This window comes from Amblyraja radiata, chromosome 31 (assembly GCF_010909765.2).
Source record: "Amblyraja radiata isolate CabotCenter1 chromosome 31, sAmbRad1.1.pri, whole genome shotgun sequence".
Taxonomy (NCBI): Eukaryota; Metazoa; Chordata; class Chondrichthyes; order Rajiformes; family Rajidae; genus Amblyraja; species Amblyraja radiata.
This window is the reverse complement of record NC_045986.1, coordinates 25,700,135-25,717,710: the sequence shown is the minus strand read 5'-3', so window position 1 is coordinate 25,717,710 and position 17,576 is coordinate 25,700,135. Positions and strand designations below refer to the sequence as shown.

At 44.8% G+C, this 17,576-nt stretch overlaps 1 protein-coding gene across 3 annotated transcripts; it reads right to left on the bottom strand.

Annotated features, from left to right (window-relative positions):
* Positions 1–1,838: 1,838 nt before the first annotated feature.
* Positions 1,839–10,578, bottom strand: mrps16 (mitochondrial ribosomal protein S16). Of its 3 annotated transcripts, XM_033048195.1 has the most exons (5): positions 10,491–10,578; positions 9,310–9,346; positions 7,905–8,165; positions 3,269–3,414; positions 1,839–2,518 (listed from the first exon to the last, which is right to left on the bottom strand). In XM_033048195.1, the coding sequence occupies exons 2-4, from the start codon at positions 9,320–9,322 to the stop codon at positions 3,275–3,277; spliced, it is 414 nt and encodes a 137-aa protein (XP_032904086.1). In that variant the 5' UTR covers positions 9,323–9,346; positions 10,491–10,578; the 3' UTR covers positions 1,839–2,518; positions 3,269–3,274. The 3 variants fall into 3 exon arrangements, with proteins under 3 accessions (XP_032904086.1, XP_032904085.1, XP_032904087.1); XM_033048194.1 differs by lacking the exon at positions 1,839–2,518 and having other exon boundaries at positions 3,109–3,414; positions 10,491–10,559; XM_033048196.1 differs by lacking the exons at positions 1,839–2,518; positions 10,491–10,578 and adding an exon at positions 9,830–9,950 and having other exon boundaries at positions 3,109–3,414.
* Positions 10,579–17,576: the final 6,998 nt, after the last annotated feature.

Below are 17,576 nucleotides of genomic sequence, written 5' to 3'. Positions count from 1 at the left end.
TGGAGCGAAGGAAATAGGCGACGTTTCGGGCCGAAACCCTTCTTCAGATAATTTGCTGATAATCTAGTGTCTGTTTCGGGAGGCTGGAGGTCCTGCTCAATGGGAGCCTTGCTACTGGGGATGTTGGCCTGAGAAGGATACTGAAGCTTGCTCCTTCAGTGAGTCTGGAGGATCTTGCAGAGACCGTGCTGGTGGTTTCTTTCCTGTGCTGTGAGATTCCGAGTCCAAAAGGCCAGTGATCAGACCATTGGTTTTGTCACGGATTTGAGATCTTGATCATCACACATCCTGGGCTGAGCACTAAAAGCAGATGAATTTTGCCATTGAGTTCTGCCTTTGCTGACAATGGAGCCCCCATGATATGAGAAGTGGTCCATTTATTTCTGGGTCTCGCTGTGGATGTTTGTCATCAGAGGGCAATGTTGTGTGGCAACAGGTTGGGTGAAGAGTCCTTGTTTTGTGGATGTTGAATGAATAAGTTGGCGATGACTAAGAATTTGGTGATGAATGTGCACAGATGCAAATGTCACTCATTCATTGATGTTTAGGTGATTTTGGTTCGGGACCTATTCGTCCAGTGTGTTAGCATTACTCCAGTAAGATGTGCGTTGGCGATGAGGCGTGCATTGTGACCGTTGTGTTGAGCAGGAATGCAGTTTGACATCAGTCTGCACAGAAATTAACCCTGCTTCCCAGCCTGCTTGACCCGTCCCACCACAGACCACGTATTCACTCAATGGGAACACTGTAGAGCTGCATTTGTGAAGGAACTCTCCTCCCAGGGTGGGTTCTAGCCATCACTGGCACACCTTAGGAATATTCTACCCTGTAAATCAAGATCAACACGACCACATTAAAGACAGACAAAACCTAAGGCAGTGTGACTTGCAAATGTGAACACTTGCAGTATCTGTTCCCCAAGTCCTCCCTCCTCTCCCGCCTCCCCCCTCCACATTTCTGAGCCACTGAAGCATTCCCATTGTTGCCTAGCGCGTGTATCTCTGTATCATGACACTCCCCCTCATGTTGTGACTATGTTTCCTATGGACTGTGTCCCATTGTCTCTTTGTTTCATCTTAAACCAATCCATCTGCCACATTTTCATGCATCGTATAGTTGTAGAATCAAGCCAGGTGGCTTTCCATACTTCTGCTTAATCCATACAATTCCCATTTTCTGTATTCATTGAAGAGCTATCCTTTCGCTTCCTGTTCCGATGAAGCATTGCTGACAGTTTCTCATGGATGTTGACTGACTACTGAGCGCAGGTAGCAGTTTTGGTTTTGATTTGATATTTCCAGCATTTGATCCAGAGGTTCACACGGTTAGCTATTTGGTGAATAACCGAAGCTTCTTAATACCAAGTAACAAATGTTCTTTCCTTACACCTCATCTTTGCAGTAACGTGCTGCCTGACCCGCTGAGTTCTTTCACTTTTTTTTTTTGCACAGGATTCCAGCATCCTCAGCCCTTGTGTTTCAAGCACTCGGTTCCCCTTGGGCAGGAGGTGGGGGGGGGGCAGGATGCAGGAACACCACCTCATACCACCTGTATAAATTATTTGAGGTAGGAAGTAGCAGCAGGGCAGGGGTTGTTAATGTCCACTTCAGTAAACATTATTCAGCAAATATTCACATGGAACAGTGCCACTTCCATCAATATCTGTCCATTCCCCCACATGCTTTGACCACCTTTGAGCCAGCAACCTCTCCTGGCATAGAAACTGCTTTCCACAATACACTTCATTTTTAATATATTATTATTTTTGTAACGTATAAAATGGGTGCTTTTTAAACAATTCTGTACTTGGTATCCTCTAGAATAATTAAGCTTTTAAAGGTGATCATTAATTTTATTGAATAAAATTGAAAAGCACAGGTAATTAATTTGAACATTGCCAAAGGTCGAGCCTTGTACCTCACCTAATTCCCATAGACTGGTGCTGGATGCCTGCCTCTTAGCTGCCACCTAATGGCAGTGGTCCAGTATTGCAAGTGAGCAGTGCAAGAATTGAGTCATTCTCAACTAATCTACCAACTGTTTCTTAAACAATTAGAGCCCATTTGCTCATGTGTGCTATTCGTCCATTGATGTGTAAAATATTTAAGTATGAAAATGAATACATTTGGTACTTTTGATCAGGAGTGGGGATTCTGAAACTTGAGCTCTTCTGCACCAGTTCGTTAAAGTTATTGAAAGTCCATGTGGCACGAGTGACAAAAGGCCATATTTGGGATGGTGATGAACCCTTGCTCTGTCTATCAGCACTATCATCTTTGCCGGATTATGCAATTGTCTCTAGCTAGCACCCTATCTTTGTGTTGGACATGGCTGTTAAAAGCACCGTGTATTGCCTTCGTGAACCTGTTGCTTTTCATTTGCACAAGAGGGAGGCAAATCATTGAGCAGCCCAATCACAAATCTCAAGTGGGTCATTGCCACTTGATGTCGATGGTACCATAATGATTTGTGACCAACACCTGTTTTTGTGATGACAGCAGTTTCTTACAGCTTGGACCTAAGGAAAAATGAAGCACAGGTCAGCGAGAGAATTAACAGTCGTGATCTTCAATCAAACCTGGGAATTATGACAAATAGCATCCAGGCAAGTATTGATCATTTCCGCTCTGAAAAAGCTACAGAGGCTGGGCCGCATTTAAGGTGGTGCAAAATCAACACACGAGAGAGAAAGGAAAATACATGGGAGTTCAGCTAAGGGTGGGAAAAGGCTTGCATGAAGCATAAATGCTGGCATGGACCTCTTGCCAAATAGCATATTTCAGAGCTACAAAGATAGACATTCTATACATCACTCTGTGGTGGAGGGGGCCTTTGATATCAGTAATGCTTGAGGTCCCAGAGACAGATGTGACACAGAGTGTGCAGAAACACTAGTTGAGGAGACTAAACACAGCAGCGGCTGAATGCAGTTTGGAATCCCAACAAACGAATGCTCCAGCAAGGTTACATTGAGTAGAGAAGGCTTCCATGCTCCTTGCACAAAGTGAAACAAACATATTGCTGTTGCATTATAAATAAAACATGCCATTCCCAAGTCTGGGCATTCTGACCTGTGTTATCACTTAATGAAATAGAAGGTACATAATATTAAAGGACACTGATTTTAATGTGTAATTCTTGTAGTCCACTGGCAATAATTCCTGTGACAACACTGCTGCTGCCCAGACACTGGTTAAAACAGTCGTCTCCTCAGCTTGACGCTACTCCGCTGACTGTCACTGTCAATTTCCAGGAGCCATTTGCTTACCCAGCTTTAGGCAATTGGCTGCTCATCCTCTGAAACACTTGTCGGTTCTTCTTGTGATGCAGCCTGCGTCATTAGTGCTTGTTCCTTGTGGAATCTTTCTGCCCCGGTCACTGTCATGGGGTGTAGCGGGAAAAAGCCGGACAAGCCTAGCAATGGAGAGGGGGACAGATTAGCATTCACCCGACGATATCTCAATTTTCAATTTTGCAGTCACACTGTGTGGAAACACTCATTAGCTCACCGAGTCCATGCCAACCATTAGGCAGCTATTTACACTGATCCTGCTTTATTCTCCACTCATTCCCATCAACCCCCCCCAGATTCTACACTGACCTTCATATTGAACATGTTCACATTAGCCAATTAACCTATCAAACTGCATTTATTAGCATGTGAGAGGAAAGCCATGTTGTCATGGGGAGAGCATACATGCACTGCACCAGTCAGTAATGAATCAGGGCCACTTGAGTAGGAATCAACCATTCCACCAGCCATGACACTTGAGTTTGTTAAACCTGCACTCAGCATTGGGGCAGGGTGCTGGCACATCAGTCACTGGCACCTGGTTAGTTGTTGGAATTGAGACACTGGGTGAGTTTAACCTTTTGGGAAGGGATCCATCTGCTTGTCCACCCAGACCATGTACTGTCAGGATCCCATACCTGGCTGGCCAGAGACATTGGATGAGAGGGCAACAAACATAAAATAAAAAAAATAGGAACCGGCTTCCTGTGGCGTGGGTGTTTGAGGTGGTGTGTGTCAGAGCCAACTGGAAACGTGTTGCATCCTGTGCTGCTGGGACAGGGAGGGCAATGAGGGGACTGTGCTGTACAATCTACACCTGACAGGGATCACTCTCTCCAACAGGGTGAAATGGTTGACTGCTTCAAGTTCCTTGGCATTAATATTACCAATAATCTGTGGTGGACCAACCACATTGAAGTGACAGCCAAGAAGGTACACCAATGCATTGATGGTGCCGACATAGAGATGGGTGAAAGTTTCAAATTCTGAGGAGTAAATATCACCAGCATCGTGTACTGGATCACCCATATCAAAGCAATGGCCAAGAGAGCACACAAACGTCTCTACTTCCTTAGAAGCCTCGGGAAGTTTGGCATGTCTCACCAACCTCTACAGATGCGCCGTAGAATGCGCCAATTTATCGGGATGCATCACAGCATGGTTTGGGAACAGCTCCATTCAAGACTGCAAGAAATTGTGTACACAGTCCAGACCGTCATCACACAAACCAACTTCCCTTCCATTGACTCCAATTACACCTGACGCTACCTCAGCAAGGCTACAGCATATCGAGAATGAGTCTCACCCCGGTTACTCCCCCTCTCCCATCAGCCAAGATTCACGGACAGTTTCTTCCCAGCAGCTATCAGCCAACTGAACCATCCTATCAACAACTAGAGAGCGGTCCTGAGCTACTATCTACCTCAACAGAGACTCTTGGACTATTTTTAATTTGATTTTACTGGACTTTATCTTGCACTAAACATTATTTCCTTCATCATGTTTCTGTAGAGTGTGAATGTCTCGATGTAATTATGTAGTCTTTCCGCTGACTGATGAGCATGCAGCTAAAGCTTTTCACTGTACCTCGGCACACGTGACAATAAACTACATTTCTACAGAAAGCATGTTATTGGGTTGCATCATAGCTTTGTTTGGGAACGTTTCTCATAGTCATATAGTGTGGAAACAGGCCCTTCAGCCCAACATGCCCTCGCCGATCAACATATCCCACCTACACTCGTCCCACCCGCCTGCACTTGACCCATATCCCTCTAAACTTGTCCTATCCATGTACCTGTTTAAATGTTTCTTACACATTGCCATAGTACCTGCCTCAACTACCTCCTCTGGCAGCTCTTTCCATACACCCACCATCCTTTGTGTGTCCAAGAAGGAACTGCAGATGCTGGAAAATCGAAGGTACACAAAAATGCTGGAGAAACTCAGCGGGTGCAGCAGCATCTATGGAGCGAAGCATCTATGCAGCATCTATTTGTGTGTCCTCTGGTTCCCATTAAATCTTAAACTTATCTCCTCACCTTAAACCTATGTCCTCTGGTTCTCGATTTCTCCTACTCTGGGAAAGAGACTGTGTGTTTACACAATCAATTCCTCTCATGATTTTGTACATCTCTATAAGATCACCCATCATCTGACTGCACTCCATGGAATAGAGTCCTAGCCTGCTCAACATCTCCCTATAGATCAGGCCCTCGTGTCCTGGCAACATCCTTATAAATCTTCTCTGCACCCTTTCCAACTTGACAAAATCTTTCCTATAACATGGTGCCCATAACTGAACACAATGCGGCCTCACTAACATCTTGTATAACTGCATTATGACCTCCCAATTTCTAATCTCAATACTCTGACTGATGAAGGCCAATGTGCCTGTATCTTTTTGACCATCCTATCTATTTGTGGCGCCACATTCAACAAACTATGTACCTGTATCCTAGATCCATCTCCTCTACAACACTCCCCAGAGCCTTGCCATTCTCTGTATAGGTCCTGCCCATGTTAGTCTTCCCAAAATGCAACACCTCACATTTCTCTGTATTAATCATTCCTCATCTCACCTGGCCAACTGATCAAGATCCTGCTGCATTTTTTGACAACCATCTTCACTTCTACAAGACCACTCACATTTGTGTCATCTGCACACTTGCTAACCATGCCATGTACGTTCTCATCCAAATCATTGATAAAGATCTTCTTCTTGCGTATGGTGTGCACAGCCTAAAGTTGTAGGTCAACTTGTTCTATTTGATCTTTTATTTGTGCACGTCGGGTTGATTGCATTAGTCGAAACATAGTAGACCACATGAAGGTTGCAATCTCCCACCTCATTGATATAGATGACAAATAGCAATGGGCTCAGCAACGAACCCCGAGTCACACCACTAGTCACAGGCCTCCAGTCCGAAAAGCAGCCTTTCACCATCACCCTCTGCTTCCTTCCATGAAGCCAATTTTCTATCCATTCAGCTATCTCTCCTTGGACCCCATGGGATCTAATCTTCTAGAGCAGCCTACCATGCGGAACCTTGTTAAATGCCTTGCTGAAATCCATATGCACATCTACCGCTACGCCTTCATCAACCTTCTTGGTCACATGATCAAAAAACGCAATCAGATTCAAAAGTGACATGACCTCCCATGTATAAAACCATGCTGGCGATCCCTAATCAGCCCTTGTCATATATGTATACGCTATGCATGTCTATCCTATCCCTCAGAGTATTCTCTGGTAACTTTCCAACCACAGATGTTAAGCTCGCTGGCCTGTAGTTCCCAGTCTTTTCTCTGCTGCCCTTCTTGGATAGAGACACAGCATTTGCCACCTTCCAGATGTCTGGCACCTCACGTATTTAATGACGGCTTATAAATCTTAGCCAGGGCTCTTGCAATTTCCTCCCTTCCCACAGTTTCCTCAGATATATCTGATCAGGTCCGGGAGATTTGTCTACATTCATACATGTCAGGACCTTCAGCCACTCCTCGACCATAATACTGACTGCTATCAAGACACTTCCAGTGACTGCCCCAAATTCCTCTGTCCTCCTGTCTTTCTCCACAGTAAAAACAGAGGAGAAATACTCATTGAATTACTTGTCCATCTTCTGTGACCCCACGCAGAGTTGACCGCTTTGATTCCTGACGGGTTCCATTCTCTCACGGTTTTTTTCTTTATGTACTTATAAAATCTCTTGGGATTATTCTTAATGCTATCTGCCAGAGCTATCTCCTGTCTATTTTTTTGCCCTTCTGATTTCCTTTTTTAGCTTGCTCCTTAGTTCCCGAAACTCCTCCAGGGGTACACTTGATCCCAGCTGTCCCATGTGTCCTTACTTTTGACCAAATCCTCAATTTCCCTTGTCTTGCCTACTTCCTTACATTTTCCTGCCTTGCCCTTCACTCTAACAGGAATGTGCTTGCCCTGAACTCTTGTCAGCACATTTTTAACAACATCCCACTTTCCTGACGTTCCTTTTCCTTCAAGCCACCTACTCCAAACAACTTACCCAAGTTCTGCCCAAGACAGCAAGAAATTGCAGAGAGTTGTAGATATGGTCCAGTCCATCATACAGACCAGATTCCCCACCACCGACTCAATCTACACTTCACAATGCCTTGGAAAAACAGCCAACATAATCAAAGACTTGTCCCAACCTGGTCATTCCTTCTCCCTACTCCTGTCAGGCAGAGGATACAGAAGCTTGAAATTGCACACCATCAAACTCAGAAACAGCTTCTTCCCATCTATTATCAGGCCTCTGAACCGTCCTACGATAAACTGGGGTACTGTCCAATTCACCTTCACCCCACAGATTGGGCTTCTATGAAACACATGTGCCACAATGCTGAGAACTATATTATGCCTCTGTATCTTCCCATTTGTTCTACCATTAGGAATTGAGTTGAATTTAAATGTATGTGGAGTATTATCTGACATGAATAGATAACATGCAAAACAAAGCTTTTCACTGTACCTCAGAACACATGACAATAATAAACCAAGACCTAAACCGTATTCAAATCCAATCACTGCTGAACAATGAGTAACTCTAAACATCAGGGGGGAAAAGGGCATGAGGAAGGCTTTTACCTAGCAGCTTGGAGACCGGTTTTGTCATCTGTGCGCCACAGCCCAGCCAATACTTCACCCTGTCCAAGTTCAAACTGACCAGCTTCTCGTTGAAGACGTTGGGCATGGGGTCGTAGGAGCCCAACTGCTCCAGGAACTTGCCATCCCGGGCCCGCTTGTTGTGTGCAGCCACAATCTTGTAGAAGGGGCGATTGGTGCAGCCGCCCAGTGCAAAGCGGATGCACACGAACCCCCGGTGATAATATTTCAGCAAATTCAGAGCTGTAAAACAAAAGACACATTATTCAACTGCCTTGACACCAGGACCAGCCAATTGAGATTATTCCAAACTCTGCACATCGTGTGTGGAGGTGAGGAAAAGCAGAGAAAAATAAAATGGTCCAAAGGCAGAAATCTCCAGCTGACTTTCAGAGGTGGGAGTGGAGGGAGTGAACCCTACAGTTAGCAGCAGTGACCTATTTAGCAGGTCTCTGGCTCAAAATCGAATGTGCATGATTTTGGAGTGTGACACAGGAGGATACCTTTGTTCAGAAAGGTCATCAGACTGAGACCTCTGCTCAATGGTCCTGGTGGTTGCTCATAATCCTGTGACTCCGAAGGAAGGCCAAGATCACTCACAATATCTTGAGCGATACTGATTGACTTTCCCCTCAATCAGTACAATCAAAACAAAATAATTGGGCAATTCAACTTGCTTTTTTGTTAAACAAGACCTTGCTTTATGCAAAATAAGTGTTGTATTTGGCTGGGGCATGACTTCAGTTCAAAGTCATTCATTGCTTAGGAAACACTTTTGAGAAGATAAACTGCTACTCACTTGAAGCATTTTCAGTTGGGAGGGACTGAGGGCTGATAGTGGATTAATGTGAGATGGGAGTTGGGAATGACCTGCCAGTTCATCCAGTGGGAGAAGCTCAGAGTTAGAGTGTGAAGTGGTGATGGTGTGAGGGGCACACAAACTGCAGTGCTTCAAGTTAATTCAAATATTGAAAAGTGTTCAAGGAGCATTAAAAGCTCATTTCCTCCAAATTATGTTCTCAACAGTTGGAGGAGACTGGCAAGTGTTCAAGAAGGAACTGCAGATGCTGGAAGATCGAAGGTACACAAAAATGCTGGAGAAACTCAGCGGGTGCAGCAGCATCTATGGAGCGAAGGAAATAGGCGACGTTTCGGGCCGAAACCCTATTTTCTGTTTCCCTATCAAAGGGTTTCGGCCTGAAACTTCGCCTATTTCCTTCGCTCCATAGATGCTGCTGCACCCGCTGAGTTTCTCCAGCATTTTTGTGTACCTTCTATGTAAAGTGGTCTGACATTACAAACAGAATTATGTTCTTTGTGCTCAAAACAAGTAACATAATTGAGCTAGGCTACTAAACTGCAAGAGACTCTGTCCAGTTGTACTTACAGAGATGCACCATGATGTCCCTCTTCCAATTTTATGCCTAGGGTAAAGAAGAATGAATTTTTAAAACTGACACGTTTTCATTGGAGATGCATAAAATAATTAAACTAAAGCATTATCAGATGGAAATAGATTCATTTAGCAGAAAGGAAGTAGCAGTTGTTTTCATAGCTTCCTTCTGGACAGCAGGACAGGATGCCACAAATGATCTCCATCTGCAGGTAAATTTCAATGATGCAATTCCCATGTCAGTCTATTAATATTCTGCAGCCACTGTGCACGTGTGGTAGGCGGAATGAAGACTCAAGGTGATCAATGTGATGTCAATCAAGTAGACTGGTTTTCCGGGGTGGATTTGTGGTTTGCAAGAGTTGCTGATGCTATATACTTCAGGCAAGTATTTTACAACACTCCTGATTTGTGCCTGAGAGGGTTCGAAGGCTTTAAGGCAGGAAATGAATTGAAAATTGCCAAACACCCATTCTCTGACTGCTAGTGTAGTTTCTGACCACTGGTATCTCACCATCCTGATATTCGCAACGTGGGTCATTGTGTCAGTGATAATAGGACAGGGGACTGCAGATGCTGGAATCTTGATCAAAACATAAAGTACAGGAGGAACTCAGTATCTGTAAAGGGAATGGATGGAATGGAGAGCAGTGGACAGAAGAATGAACATGGGGGGGGGGTGGACGGTGGACAGGGAGGTCGGAATGGACAAGTTAGGGGAGATAGACAGGGAAGGGGGAATGGACAAGAAGGGGAATGGATAGTGAGGGGGGAAATGGACAAGGAGGGGTAGATAGGCGGGGAGATTTGGGGGAGGGGGGAAACGGACAGGGAGGGGGGAATAGAGGGTGAGTGACAATGGTCAGGGAGGGGGGAATAGAGGGTGAGTGACAATGGTCAGGGAGGGGGGAATAGAGGGTGAGTGACAATGGTCAGGGAGGGGGGAATAGAGGGTGAGTGACAATGGTCAGGGAGGGGTGAGACCCTTCTTCAGACCGGTGGAGAACGGTGATTAGGCAGGTGACTCCTCAGCAGCAGTGACATTGCCTCAGCATGGAGGCGAGTGGACGGGGAGACCCTGACCTCGGCCACACACACACACACATTTGAATGCAAGGGGCTCCTCAAGAAGGTAGATTATGTCCCCGTTCCCTCCCGGCTCCGGCCGCCTTTACCTTCCACAAGCTCCCGACTCTCAGCACCGGAGCCTGGGCGACGCCATCTTGCCGCACTCTGACCCGGAAATGAAACCCTGGAGCGGACCTGTCAATCACAGGTGAGCATTTTCAGTGAAGGCACATGACCTGCAGTTAATGCAAAGCTAATGAACGCCAAGTGCTGGAAAACAATGCACACACTGACATATAATAAAGGTGTTGGCATATTGGGGATTAACGTTATAATATAATTGGAAAATAAACTGGGGACTTCATCATGAAGAACTGGTCAGTATTTCTTGTCCAAACCACCCCTTCTCCTGGCACTTTCCCTTGCATTCGCAGGAAATGCTACACTTGTCGCTTTACCTCCCCCCTTGACTCCATTCAAGGACCCAAGCAGTCTTTCCTGGTGTGGCAGAGGTTCACCTGCACCTCCTCCAACCTCATCTATTGCATCCGCTGCTCTAGATGTCAGCTGCTCTACATCGGTGAGACCAAGCGTAGGCTTGGCGATCGCTTCGCCCAACACCTCCGCTCAGTACGCAATAACCAACCTGATCTCCGGTTGGCTCAGCACATCAACTCCCCCTCTCATTCCGAATCCGACCTTTCTATCCTGGGTCTCCTCCATGGCCAGAGGACCACCGTAAATTGGAGGAGCAGCAACTCATATTACGCTTGGGCAGTTTACACCCCAGCGGTATGGACATTGACTTCTCTCAGCTCTCCCTCCGCCTCTTCCTTTCTTCTTCCCCACCCACCCCACCCCACCCTCACATCAGAAGAAGGGTCTCGGCCTGAAACGTTGCCTATTACCTTCGCTCCATAGATGCTGCCTCACCCGTTGAGTTTCCCCAGCATTTTTGTCTACCTTCGATTTTCCAGCATCTGCAGTTCCTTCTTAAACATTTTGTCTACCTTTATCAGGGATGTTTTTGAAAACATCTTTTAATCTTTTGCTCAGACCACCTGTCATTTTGTTCAGCAAACCCCTATTTATCTCAAGAGTCAGCAAACAAAATGGCCTGCCCAACGGGGCTGTGTGAGTTAAGACCACAATGCTGGGGATGTTGCCATGGGAGAGGATGCTGATGTTGACCCACTTGTCTGTGAATTGGGGGGGGGATTCAGTGAAGATCTAGTGGAACTTTCCAGTGCCTTGATGTGACTGTAAGTAGCAGATCAAAGAAAGTAGATGGCCAGAGATTACTGCCTCCCAGGTAACCATGGGTTCGGTGCCACGTTTGAGGTTTTCATCTTCAAAAACCTCTTCCACTGCCAAAGGGTATCGATCACTCTTGTCAAACCAGTCCTGCTGGTGAAGCCAATTTGTTAATTATAGTGCAGTCCAGGCATGCTGTATTGTTGGCTGGATGTCACCAGCTAGTGTGTGGTACCGGTGCAGATGCTTTATGAACTTCAACACAGATTGTCTTATGACACTGTTTCTGTTGGTGATGGTGTTTTGGGACCAGATTGATGGAGATAATTAGGTAGATTACATGCTGGTTGAAGCAACAATCATCAGAGCAAATAATGGCACAGGTGATTCAAACATTGCGTTTCTCCACTTGGACGATAATATAATCTAGCGGGTACCTGGAGCTTGGGTGTTCCATGACCACTCGTTCGTGACTCTGGACCATGCTCTAGGTAGCATTTGTTAGGAGGGTGACCATGATGGAGTTAGTTTTCCAACTCCCTCTTTCCCGAAGGATGTGCCATTTCCCACCCCGGTGTTGAAGTCACCCAGGAGGATCCATCGTCTCCCTCTGGGATATGAACACTTTCTTTAAGGTAAGAATGGAACCCTCCTTGGTTTCCTCCCTAGCTTCCAGGTTGTGTTGATAGAAAATCAGTTTAGTTTATTGTCATGTGTACCGAGGTACAGTGAAAAGCTTTTGTTGCGTGCTAACCAGTCAGCAGAAAGACAATACATGATTACAAACGATCCATTTACAGTATATACATAAGAGATTTAAGAGTGTGGAGCGATTGTAATATGAGTTTGTAGATCTATCTAGCACGCAAATAGTCTCATGGGTTGGGCGCCATCTTGGAAGCCATAACAAGTTGTTCCTGTGCTCTACTGAGCTGAGGGTCGTGAGATGTTCATTCATTTGCCGGCGTGCTCACTGAGCCTGGTCCATTCTTGATGAATCCTTCATTTCACAGCTTCTGCTATTCAGACAATGGCCACAGGATGGCTCCCTATGAAAACCGGCAACTCAATATCTGAGGATTTTATTGCCATTTATTCTACCCGGTGGTGACCTACTCTGCTTGAAGCTTTCTCCACGTTATCCTACACCTTAGCAGATACAGCACAATTTAGATACAGACAAAAGCACGCTGTATCTACCCTGCCCTGTCACACTCTCAGAGCAACATGTTTGGCTGCTGATTGAGCGAATCTCCCCCTGGACCCTCGGCCAGTTAGTGGAAGACAGCTGCTCCCTGCAGCAGGATGTCCGTGCCTGTGGGAGCTGCGAGCAGGTAAGAACAAACTGTCCCATCAAACATTCCACAGGCAGGTAATGCACTGGGTAAAACAAAGCTCCCTCCATACTGCTGGATTGGCCACTCTCAAGTACAGCGGCGTTTAGATGCATAGGAGGGAACCCTTACCCTCGCCTGACCCATTAAACCGACCCAGGGGATCTTTGATGGGTACCAAGCATCCTGTACACTGACCAATTAGACACTGTCTGTGTAGCAACCAGTGTGAGAACAGCTCTCCTCATCAAACAGGGTAGCGATAGCAAGACGAGGGTGAACTGTTTTAAATTGCAAGGGTGAATTGCAAGGTTGAACTGTTTTAAATATCTGGGAGTCCACATCTCCGAGGATATGACATGGGCATCACACGCCTCAGCACTTGTGAGTAAGGCAAGGCAGCGCCTTTACCACCTCAGGCAATTGAGGAAATTCAGAATGTCTCCGAGGATCCTCCAGTGCTTCTACGCAGCGGCGGTGGAAAGCATCTTGTCCGGGAACATCACCATCTGGTTTGGGAATTGCTCTGCCAAGGACAAGAAGGCTCTGCAGAGAGTAGTGCGTTCGGCCAAACGTACTATGGGAACTTCACTTGCCCCCCTGCAGGAACTATACATCAGGCGGTGCAACTCCAGAGCCAACAATATCATGAGAGACCCCTTCCACCCCTGCAACGGACTGTTCCAGCTGCTACGATCAGGCAAACGCCTCCGTTGCCATACGGTGAGAACGGAGAGGTTGAGGAGTTTCTTCCCAGAGGCCATTCGGACTGTAAACGCCTATCTCACCAGGGACTAACTCTACTGAACGTTTTTCCTTCCATTATTTATTATGTAAAAGAATATGTGTGTTATGATTGTGTTTATAGTTTGGTTGTTTGTCTTTTGCACAAAAGTCCGCGAGCATTGCCACTTTCATTTCACTGCACATCTCGTATGTGTATGTGACAAATAAACTTGACTTGACTTGACACTTAAAACAGATGCATGAAAAAGATTAGCAGGTGTGTGAGGGAATCTGATTTACTGCTAATAGCAGGGGCCTGAAATAGAATGCCTTCCAAATCCTGGCACTATTATCCTTCAACTTTTCAAGATTATTACGCAAAAACAATCACAGTGGAATCATTAAATTTGTTACATGATCTGATAGTTTTTAAAGAGCCTGTCCCATTGAGTAGCAACTAGAAATGAGTGAATTGCATTATCTGTACACCTGCTAACAGTTTTCACAGATATTTTTTAACTGCTTACAAAACACAGACTGTTACATTCTTTACAGTAAATGTGCTTCTCAAAGGACAAAGATTTACAAATGGCACTGAAACATATCAGTTTCCAAGCACAGATAAAGAGAACGATATTAAGAAAAGGTTCTTAAGTTTACACTGTGACACAGTAATTTCCCGATTAGTGCCCAAGACTGTCTTGAGCAGTTACCAAGAAATGACATGGTCCCGTTCCCATCCCAAAAGTTGGCTGGTTATAGTGCACTAACTCTGTCATTTGTTTCAAATACATCCCATCTGCCAAACGTTGCCTCGGCTGAGTGTCGAGTTGAAGTTTCTCCAGAGTTCAAATGATGGCGCACCATAGTCGTGCCAGTGATGGTTACGTGGATAATGTGTTTGTGCAAGGTTACACCAAAACTACAGTAGGAAGAAAGGCCGTCAGTCCATTTGTCTACACTGGTGTTTGTTCGTCCCAGGAACTCATCCTACACAATCGTGTCACCCTATCAAACATAAAAATAAATGGAGTAGGCCAGCCATACGTTCCAGCCTTCTCTGCCGATCAGTACAATCATGGCTGATTCTCAGCACCATCTTCTTGTCACCTCTGCCTATCCCTAAATGCCTCTAATAAAATACATAAAGTGCTGGAGTAACTCAGTGGGTCAGGAAGCATCTCTGGAGAACATGGATAAGCAAAGTTTCAGTTTGGGATCTTCTTCTGACTGATTGTAGCAGGAGGGAGAAAGTTGGAAGAGAGGTGGATGTGGGACAAGTGATAGGTGGATATAGGTGAGAGGATTGGCAAATGGTTGGACAAAGACCATTCTTTCCGATTTCCACCGAGACAGCTCCATATGACCCTCTGAGTTCCTTCAGCTGTCTATTTTTTTGTAATGGCCATTGGAACTACCTGGTTGGGTCAGGAAGTTTGTTATCCTGTCTGCAGCCACTAACCAGCCTGTTTTGCAGCTTAAGTGCTGGGTTAGGCAGCTCCTCACTCACACCCCAGAGAGACCATTTGTGGATCCATTGTTATCAATATTATTTCCTCGCGGACTTTCTGTTATTCCATTCTTCCAGACCATTATCAAATGATTAAATTATTCTTGTCTCAATGAGAAACCAGATTGAGATATCATTATATTCATATTTGAAATGTCAGCTGGGTTCATTATTAGAAAAGACAATTGTTGGAGTTACTGCTCTTGCTGAAGAGGTAGTCAGCTTGGTGACCAAGTGGTTTGATGCAAAGTTACTAAGTATGCCCCAACAGTGTGCCTTAGCCCCAGTTTACGGATGATCCAGGCTGTATTAATATCACAAGCCCATGACATTGTGAGTGAGACAAAGTTTCTTTTCATAGTCTTGGACTGATAGGATATTTTGATAACTATCTTTTAGTATGAGCAAAAGGAAATAAAGGAATGTTGAAAGAGTGTAGTAATTAAGCTGAAAGCCAGCTGTAAAACACAGCATGTTCTCTCTGTTTTCAAATCTTCAAGGCAGTGATATCAATCACTCTACTGTTTCAGTTCAAACATGCAATGCTTGCTCCCACGTCACTAACTACTTTTCAATATGACTGACGGCCAGCAACATGATGGTTGGCATAGGCTGAAACTGGCTGGACCTAACTGACCACTAACACTGGATGAGATATCCTGAATGAACAGCAAACATTGACCACCACAGCGTGTCATTGATATTGCACAACATTGACTGGCCGGGCATTGGTTGACACGGACCATCACTGCATCAAATAGAACTGTAGATGCTCGATTACAAAGAAAAGTGCTGGAGCAACTCAGCAGGCAAGGCAGCGTCTCTGGAGGACATGGAAATGTGACGTTTCGGGTCAGGACTCTTCTTCAGGCTGATTGTAGTAGAGATAAAAAGTCTAGAAAGCTGAATGAGCAGGGTTAAACTGATTACTTCTGAGTGCATTGCGAGAGTCTGAAGTGAACGACTACTATCATCAAAGTACCGCAAAGGAAGATTGTGAGAGAACGTGAGTATGAGTGAAACCAGGAAAGTTCTCCTTATCCCACAAAAAGACAGGTGCAACATGGACCCATATGGTTCCCATAGCTACAACCTCTTTTGGGGGTGGTGAGTGGAGGTAAAGGAGAAGTTGTTGAGTGTTACAATGCCTTAATGGGATATTTCAGCCTCCTGGACTTAATACTGAATTCAACTATTTCAGATAATTAGAGGTTTCAGTCTCTGTACTTCTGGTCTGGTTAGCATGCAACAAAAGCTTTTCACTGTGCCTCGGTACACGTGACGAATTCAAACTCACCTCCAGTTTTTATATGTGTAAGAAGAAACTGCAGATACTGGTTTAAACCGAAGATAGACACAAAAAGCTGGAGTAACTCAGCGGGACAGGCAGTATCTCTGGAGATATGTTATTTTCCTTCCCTTTTCTACTGTTAATTGCACAATTATCTTTTTCACTTCCAGAGTTACAATTTATTATTCAATTAGTCTTTATCACCCTCTTTTATGCAAGTCTGCCATTCACTTTATTAATTCATCTGTCTTCCCCTTCTGTGTCAGGAAACACAATTTAGAAAATAAAAATAATGATGTAGAAGAAATAATGAAGTAGTAAAAATGAATTGAAATACTCAGATGAAGAAATTGTGAATAGCAGCAATAAGCTGGTAACATTTAATGCTAACACAGTTGCACGATTAGTTTCCAAAGGTACAAAAACCAAATATTTTGTTAAATGTGCATCAGCCACTATTCAAGCTCCACTTTACGGTGCATAGTTCTGATCCTCATTCTTTTCAAAAAGACACAGGAACATTGGAGAAAGTGCTAAGCAAATTCACGGGCTGACACTGGAACTGAGCGATGACGGGTCTGAAGAAGGATTGCACAGGTCAAAGCTATTTTCTTAAAAAAATAATAAGACTTATGCTCAACATTCTGAATGGATTGGACAGGGTAGATGTGGAAAGGATGTTTTTGTTTTCAGTTGGGGAAGAATCTGAAACATGGGGTCACAAATAGAAGATGGTTATTGATACATCCAACAGAAAATATGGGGAAGTTTAGAATGTGGTAATAGCTACAGGAAGTGGTTGCGGCAAATAACCGTTTAGTGGAAACTCGGCCTTGAGAGTGAGGGATATGTAAATAACTGTTATGCTGAATGGGGGAGATGGTGTCAATGTAGTGGGAGGAGCCTGGTGCGGTATTAACTTCAGCGCAAACTAATTTACCATGATTTCAAATGAATTGTTTCTGTGCTATATAACACATGTAATTGGTTTATATGTAATGATTGTTAGGATCAGGACACAATTGGCAAGGGCAGCTGTTACTTCCCATCCCTCATTGAGAATGTGGTGGTGAGCCAG

Bases quoted from the DNA above. Each gene is read 5' to 3' on its own strand.
- mrps16 (XM_033048195.1), bottom strand. The intron at 3,415-7,904 runs GTAAAAGCCTTC...CTCCATTGCTAG, and splicing joins ACCGGTCTCCAAGCTGCTAG to GCTTGTCCGGCTTTTTCCCG.